Source organism: Camellia sinensis, chromosome 4, assembly GCF_055761805.1.
Source record: "Camellia sinensis isolate YWXY chromosome 4, ASM5576180v1, whole genome shotgun sequence".
Classification (NCBI taxonomy): Eukaryota; Viridiplantae; Streptophyta; class Magnoliopsida; order Ericales; family Theaceae; genus Camellia; species Camellia sinensis.
The window spans coordinates 190,874,271-190,882,852 of NC_138964.1; the positions used below are offsets into that span (position 1 = coordinate 190,874,271).

The 8,582-nt window shown below is 41.7% G+C and overlaps 1 protein-coding gene across 1 annotated transcript; it reads left to right on the forward strand.

The window, feature by feature from the left end:
* Window positions 1-3,696: 3,696 nt before the first annotated feature.
* Window positions 3,697-8,304, forward strand: LOC145824317 (uncharacterized). The gene is made up of 5 exons (XM_082923956.1): window positions 3,697-3,702; window positions 7,131-7,235; window positions 7,318-7,719; window positions 7,800-7,880; window positions 7,960-8,304. Exons 1-5 carry the CDS (start codon window positions 3,697-3,699, stop codon window positions 8,008-8,010), a joined length of 645 nt encoding a protein of 214 aa, XP_082780082.1. The 3' UTR covers window positions 8,011-8,304.
* Window positions 8,305-8,582: the final 278 nt, after the last annotated feature.

Sequence of the window (8,582 nt, forward strand, 5' to 3'; positions counted from 1 at the left end):
GGACCCTACCTAAAGTGTGTACATCCCAACAAAGTCGAAGCATTCTTGTACGAGATACACGAAGGGGTGTGCGGAAGCCATCAAGGAGGAAGATCACTAGCTTACGGGGCCATTTCACAAGGATACTGGTGGCCATACATGTAGGCAGACTCAGAAAAATATGTGAAGAAGTGTGAGAAATGCCAAAAATTTGCACACCAAATACGTCAACCAGCAAGAGAACTCCTACCATTAACTAGCCCATGGCCTTTCGCAATGTGGGGCTTGGACATAGTAGGACCACTTCCAACAGCACTCGGCAACAGGAAGTTCTTTCTCGCAGCAACGGACTACTTCACAAAGTGGGTGGAAGCAGAAGCATTGGCATCAATCAAAGAAAAAGATGTGAAGAAGTTTGTTTGGCAGAATATCATCACTCGGTTTGGCATACCAAAAGCCCTAATCTCAGACAATGGCACTCAGTTCGACTGCAGAATCTTCAGAGGCTTTTGTGAAGAGTACAAGATAGAGTTCTACAATTCTACACCGGCATATCCTCAAGCAAATGGCCAAGCAGAAGCATCAAACAAAGTCGTCTTGGATGAATTGAAGAAAAGGTTAGAGAAGGCAAAAGGCAAGTGGGCGGACGAACTTCCTCATGTTTTATGGGCTTACCGCACCACACCTCGGCGATCGACAGGAGAGACACCATTCTCCTTAGCCTACGGAATGGAAGCAGTAATCCCACTGGAAATTGGACTCCCCACAATTCGAAGCGAAAATTTTGATCCAGACTTGAATGGAGAAGCCATAGCACTAGAACTTGACCTTGCGGAAGAAAGAAGGGAAAGAGCACTGGTTCACATTGCCTCATACCAACGAGAGTTAATCAAAAAATACAACAAAACGGTGCATCCAAGACAATTCAAGATCGGAGATTGGGTACTGCGCAAAGTGATGGGAAACACCTTGATACCAGGAGATGGCAAGTTAGGGCCAAACTGGGAAGGTCCTTACAAAGTGGTTGGATTAGCAGGCAAAGGGGCATACCACTTAGAAGACAAGGACGACAAAGCAATCCCTAGGCCATAGAACACGGCCAATCTCAAGTTATTTTATTTTTAGCTTTTTTCCTTTCAAACATGTGTAATTTCTTTTTCTTCAATAAAAATCGATTCTTTTCAGCATGAGTTGTTCTTTGTAAAAGCTTAGCTTTAGTAAAGTGACGAATATTGCAAGCATTTTTTCTAAGTTGGCTGGAAAAACTAACTTAGAGGTTGGCTGGAATAAACCAACACCCTTCCTAAGCCCAGGATAAGGATCCAGGCTGCAGGACGTTTGGTCGGAATAACCAAACATTATTCTAAGATAGCTGAAAAAAACTAACTTAGAGGTTGGCTAGAATAAACCAACACCCTTCCTAAGCCCAGGATAAGGATCCAGGCTGCAGGACGTTTGGTCAGAATAACCAAACATTTTATTCTAAGTTAGCTGGAAAAAACTAACTTAGAGGTTGGCTGGAATAAACCCCCTCGTAAGCCCAGGATAAGGATCCAGGCTGCAGGACGTTTGGTCGGAATAACCAAACACTTTATTTTAAGAGGTTGGCTGGAATAAACCAACTCTTAGTGCTCTTCAGCCGAAGTATGGGTATGGCTGAAGAGTGGTTGGCTGGATTAAACCAACTCTTAGCACTCTTCAGCCGAAGTATGGGTATGGCTGAAGAGTGGTTGGCTGGAATAAACCAACTCTTAATACTCTTTAGCCGAAGTATGGGTATGGCTGAAGAGTGGTTGGCTGGATTAAACCAACTCTTAGCACTCTTCAGCCGAAGTATGGGTATGGCTGAAGAGTGGTTAGAATAAACCAACTCTTTGTACTCTCCAGCCGAAGTAAGGGCATGGCTGAAGAGTGGTTGGATGGATTAAACCAACTCTTTGTACTCTTCAGCCGAAGTTAGGGCATGGCTGAAGAATGGTGGGCTAGATTAAACAAATCCTGTGTACTCCTCAGCCGAAGTAATTATGTCGGCTAAGGAGTGGTTGACTGGTAAGCATATTTAGCTTAAGCAAGCAAAAATCGAGATAACAGTTGAAAGCACAAAGATCGTGAAAAAATCATAACAAGTACCAAAACGTACACATCAACCGAAGTAAGAGTTAATGAAAATTTTCATTCATCCAGAAGCAAGTACAACGGAGGGACCGTAGCCCGGTTACAAAAGTAAAAAAGGTAGCAAAAAAAATAAAAATAAAATAAAAATGTACAAAATCAAGAGAAAAGATCCTCAATTTCGGCATCAAAGGCAGCATCAGCATTAACATGAAGACCGGTTTCAGGTGGGAGCTCGTTTTCGGTCACAAGGGTGGTTTCGATCGGAACCACGGTTTCACCTGGTTGTTCAATAGTTAGGTCTTCCACCGTGGGCTCCGGCTGAACTGACGGGTCCGCATTGACAACCGGAGTGTCCTCAGAGGCAAAGTCTTCATCAGAGTCTGAGCCTTCAAGAAATTGCTGCGGTATGGCATTAGCATACTCCACTAGGGAGTTCGGTATGAAGTAGGCTGGAGGGTTGAAGACCTCGGTCTGTGGATCGTGACCGAGCTTCTCAACAGCTGCCCTCCAGCCGCACTTGAAGAATAGTTCCTTGGCGGCTTCACACTGCCGGGTGTAAGCATCCTCAGCCTTCTTGAAACCTTTGTTTTCGGCTCCTTTTGCGCTCTCCTTCAGCTGGGTTATCTCGGTATCTTTCTTCTTTTCAAGCTTCAAAAGCTCGCATAGATACTTGTCTTTTAGCACAATGGCGGCCTTTTGCTTTTCTGCCTCGGCCGAACTAACCAATCCGGCCAGTCGGTCGTTCTCAGCTCGTAGCTCGGCCATTTGCTTTCTGGCCTCCTCTAGCTTGGTCGCCTTCGCTTCAGCTTCAGCCATGGCCTGCCTCGTCACTTTCCTGAGCTCCAACACTTTTTTATGTGCGATATTGTTCTTCTGAATGTCCTGACAAAACAAAGACTTCCCTTTAGCCGAAGTAAAAGTTGGAAAAATTAGACAGAAACCGACAGAGCTACTTACCAAGATCATGGATTTTGTGGAAGACCGGATGGCCTTTAGTTCGGTGTTCAATTGCTTTTGGTGGTGCTCCATATCTTTGGGGAGGCACACACTCTTGGCCAGGTTGAAGGCCAACTGGTGATCTTTCTCAGCAACAACCGAGTCAGAGTCTTGGATATCTCGGTTGTTGAAGGAAAGTTTTGGTACCCAGCTAGTGGTAGTTCGGTCAGAAGGCTCCGGTTGGGGGCTCGGTGGCAGGCTTGGTGAAAGAGCAGTTTCTTCTTCATCAACCAAACTTTGTTCGGTTTCGGCGGTCCGGGCGCGCTTGGTTCGGCGGGATGAGGACGGTTGTTGAATAGGAAGGGCCACCACTGTTTCTTGGCTTTGACTTGCTGGTGGTACTTCGGCCCTGTTGGTTTCGGTCAAGAGAGCCCTTACTCTGTTCTTTTTGGCCATCTCCTCTTCAGTAGTGAGTGGGATTAGTCTGATCTCGGGTAAGGTTGGGTCCGGTTCTGGGGCCTCCTCAAGAAGAAAGTCAGCTACTCTTGCTTTACGACGACCGCTATATCGGTCGGTCGGCTCGAACTTTAATAGCTTAGCCCAACTACGTTCTGGATACCGTAGTGCGGCCCGCAAAGTCGCAAGGTTTGGGTAGCTCTATAAGGAATGGAGGTGGGCAGAATCTGCGAAAGAAGACAACTGTTAGCCCGGTTGATACATTAAAAAATTGAAATATAAAAAAAGCGAGCAAGAAAACCGAAGTGAATTTACCGGGCTCTCCTTTTTTCCAATTTATAGGTCGGCCAGGAATCTGGGCTTGATGATCCTCAAAGTTCCCAGATACCCAGAAAAAATCATCGTCATTTAAGTCTTTGTCCGGAGTATATTTTATTATCTTCTCTCGGCGGTGACGTATTCTTAGATAATAGACCCACCCATCTTCTTTTGAACCAATGGAGTATTGGTGGAAGATTTCGGCTAGGCCAAGGTTTAGTCCGGCTTGGCGGTTCAGTTCGGCTATTCCCATGATGATGCGGTATGAATTGGTAGATAGTTGGGTAGGGCATAATCTAGTTTGCCAAAGAAACTCACAGATTAAAGGTTGGACTGGAAATCGTAGTTCGGTTTCAATAATTGACAAAAGGGTGAAGGGGACAAAGCCTTTATTACCCCATGGAATGACATCTTTTTCGGCTAAGATCAAGTGGACGTCATCGGGTATATTGTAGTCTTTTCTGAATTCGGCTAGGCCGCCCGGAGTATTTACTAGGTACCTATACTTCCCCATCTATTGTATAAATTATGAATAAGTTATATCGGTGCAAAAATTGTGCTCAGTAGCTCGGTTGAGCGCACGAAGGAGTGCCTGGGCAACCTAAGTCTGCAAAGTAGAAAACAAAGGGGTTAAGCACAGATCATTGGACCGTGCTACAAATTAAAAGCAAGGTAAAAGAGCCCTACTTCGGCTTTGTGGACAGGTTCTATCTCGGTTCAGCAAAATGCTTGGTAGCTCGGTTTGAGCAGGGTTCTTATTAGCCAGATCTTGGCAAGCATCTCGGCATACTGGCTTTGGAAACAATTTTGTTAGACCGGTTCATCGTCTAGGGCAGCTTTCTGAGTTCGGTCTAAAAAACTAAGAAAGCTGGTTTAGCCCCAAAGGCCTAAATCGGTTGAACTATGAGTTTTGTTACTTCGGTTGAACCTCTAGGGGCAGCTTTCTGAGTTTGGTTTAGAAACTAAGAAAGCTAGCTTAGCCCCAAAGGCCTAGCTCGGTTGAATACCAAGGTTCCTAGTTTACTGAGTACAGAACTTTGTTCGGTAAGCGTATCTCGGCTAAAGTGTATCTAGTTCGGTTGTTGTCTGAAATTGATCTACCTATATAGCACAAACAGTTTCCTAGTTCGGTTGGGACATGATTCTGGATCAAAAGCGAGTTTTCTATAGGATATATAACATATACTCATAGGTTCTACTGATTTTTCCATGAAAGTACAGAAGCAAAAACAAAAATGTACAAGCATGTTTCGCAAAAACATAGAAAGCAGAAATAAGAAAAACAAAACAGATTTTGTGGAACTTACCAGAAGAAGATGAAGCTGGTGATGGGAGCAACAGCACCAATGAGGAACACGAACTCAGGTTGGAGAAGCAGGGGCACGAAGTGAGAAGAAGGTGAAAAGTGTGGGTGAATGATTCTAGGATAGAGGGGTTGTTTTGTGAAAAGGACGAGAGAGAAAAAGCGGGAACTGTTCAAATTTTTCGTAGTACGAGGGCGGCGTGACAGCTGCCCACAGCCTATCAGAAGCCTGCCACGTGTCGTTGGAAAGTAAAGCGTTACAGTCATTGTGATTGAAGAGACATTTTGACCGAACGAGTAGAGCCCGGAGTGAAATAAGCTCGGCTGGAAGGCTAAGGAGTTTTTTTTAGCTCGGCTGGAGAGGCTAAACGGTTTTTTAGCTCGGCTGGAAAGGCTTAAAAACTTCAGCTCGGCTGATAGACAGGTAATCCCAATCATGCTGTGCAGATGGAATTAAGGGGCAATTGAGAGGGTAATTTTTGGTAAAAATTGGGCCGAGCTATGAGATGGACTTTATGGCCCAAGAGTTGAAAAGTTACTCCGGCCCAAAAGAGATAAAGTTACTCCGGCCCAAGAATTGTAAAGTTACTCCGGCCCAAGAATTGTAAAGTTACTCCGGTCCGGAAGCAATTTGGAGTTAGGCCGATCTCGGTCGTAGTCCAGTCATGATATTTTGTAGTTAGAACGGTCAAAACCTTGCTACTCGGTAGCTCGGTCTAAACACACCATGGGTTGAACAGAAGAGAACCGAGATAGGAAAGAGTAAAAGGAAGAACCAAACTAAGGATAGTTCGGCCTACTCTGTGGCACGGCATAGCCAGTTTTATCTCGGTCGTATGGTAGTTCGGCCATGGTAAAAACCATCCCACTTGGTTTAAGCAGTGGGGGGGGGGTGTTAAAGGATAAGCATTATCCTACAGGAGTATGAATCCTAGAAGGACTCTACATGGAGGAGTAAAAGTCCTACTAGGATTGTGCCACACAAAAAACCTATAAAAGCTCACAAACATCACCTTGGGAGAGGTAACACACAACTTTCCTTTCTGAATACATAGAGCTTTGTCTATTTGTCAAGTTTGCTGACTTAGGCATCGGAGGGGTTTCCGGCAGACACCCGCCGGCTAGCTCACGTTTGTGTTTTCAGGTGACAAAGCGACGTCGTACGGAGGAGCACAGACTTAGTCAACAGGATTATACGAGAAGAATTATTTCTTTCCCGTACACTAACAAAATATATATATATATATATATATATATATATAGACATAGATGAACCCATGTCCTCCAAATGTCCAAAGCTTGTCTTGGTCTAATAAAATATAAATAATAGGAACTATGGTTTCAGAGTTCTCTCCATAGTCATTGTGCAATAGTTCTAGTTAATACTCAAACAAGAAATCATACTAAAATAGTCCCCCAAAAAATCCAAGGAGAATATACAGAACTAGCTACCCACACCAGGTATCATAGGAAAATGTCAAAGAGAAATGGCCTTTTCAATAGATAAATATACATATATATAATAACAACAGAACCATAAACAGCAGAAATTAGGGTTATAATTTGGTAAATACTGGTGTTTTTATATTTTAATTTTTATTATATTAGCATCTAGTTCTAATTAATTGTTGCTATCTCAACAAGTCCGTGATTTGTCACACCAAACTACCAAATTGTAACATACTGGTGTCCCCCAATAATTTTTTTTAATATATATATATATATATATATATATATATATATATATATATATTATAAGAACAATAATCTTTATTATAAGAAATTAAATTGCAAGACCTTTATTTATTTATTTATTTAGCCTCATTACACTTAAAATAAATATGGTTCGTACCACTGACAACTTTTCATATAGAACTCAAATCTCACTTAAAATAAATATGGTTCGTACCACTCAACTTTGCTTATTTGTTTATTTTATTTACTTAACTTGTTCACATATTTAATTGCTTAATTATTTAATTTTCTTATTTATCTTAAGATTTTGGTTGTCTTTCATTTATAGGAGACAAAAAAGAACAATAGGGTTCCTGCTAGTCGGTCACAAGTGTGGATGGCCACATACATGAAAGATGCGACGTCAAATAGTGATTCAGTTAATGAGGTTATGGTATGTGATACTACTTTATCTTTGGACTTTTAATATGATTTATATTTATATTGGAGGCTAATTATTGAATTCAAACTTGCAGACTCAAATGAATGAGTTAGCAGAGCACATGGAGGGATCTTCTACTGACCCTGTAGCATTACAGGAGCAAATCTTCACACAAGTTATGGGCCTAGAGCGACCTGGCCGTGTTCGGACGTTTGGATTGGGACCGTCACCCACTGATGTTTTTGGAGGTGGATATAGGCGGTCACAAGAGCAGATTCGTCTCTTCCAAACTCAAGTTCAGGAACAAGTTCAAGAGCAACTTCATCGGTATCAAATGCAGTTTGAGTCGAAGATGAATGAAGTAATGGAGAAACAAATTCAGGCTATACGCACAGATTTTCAGTCACGAATTCAGTTTTTGGAATCTCAATTGCAAGCTGCAGGCGTGCCCGTTGATCCAGTTGTTGCACCATCAAACCCATTACATAGGCAGCAGGTATTTTAATTATTCTTACTAGTTATTACTTTAAATTGCCTAGAGTTAATATACAACTTAAGTCTCTTATTGAATGATAGGTTGTGGATTCACTTAGTAGTCATCCCACTGTTCGACCAATGTCACATCAACAACAATCTCATGCATTTTCATCCCAAGAGGTGAGCAATCATTTAATCAAAGCTTTTTTGACAAATAACATATCTTATTAATTACAATACTTGCTCTTATTAAATATAGGTTCACCTTTCAAAGAAAGAGAAGAAGAATAAGAAGAAGAAGAAGAACTAACAAGGTAAATGTACTAATATCACTAGTTCGTGGTTTATGTTCATTTGATTTGTAAGGCAGCAGCATTAGTAAAACAGCTATTAGTAGCAGCAGCATGAGCTGCAGCTGCAAGTAGTCCAATGTGCATGCTATCACTAGATAAAACAGATGATGGCATCACAGTTTGTGGTCGAATAGCGTGGCGAATTCCCAATAGGAGCTGATTTTTTTCATTCCTGTTAATAAAGAATTTAGATAATGTAAACAAATGGCCAATCAGCAATTCACAGACAACAAATTGAAAATGATGAATACAGAACAAAATACCAGATAAAAAGAACAGAATCTCCAGCTACAAGTTTCTTGGCACTAACAAAGATTTCCTTTGGAAAACTTTAAAATTCTTTTTTTCCGTTGAATAACTTACGTTGAATTTTACTTTTGGATAAACAGTGCATTATAATAAATGTGGTTGTCGCTACATATTAAATTCCGACAGCATATTGATAGGCGCTTGACGTGGAACAAGTTGTGATTGGTAGTTGTTTTAGTTTTCCATACAATCAATAAATCATGCATTGCATGATGTTTTA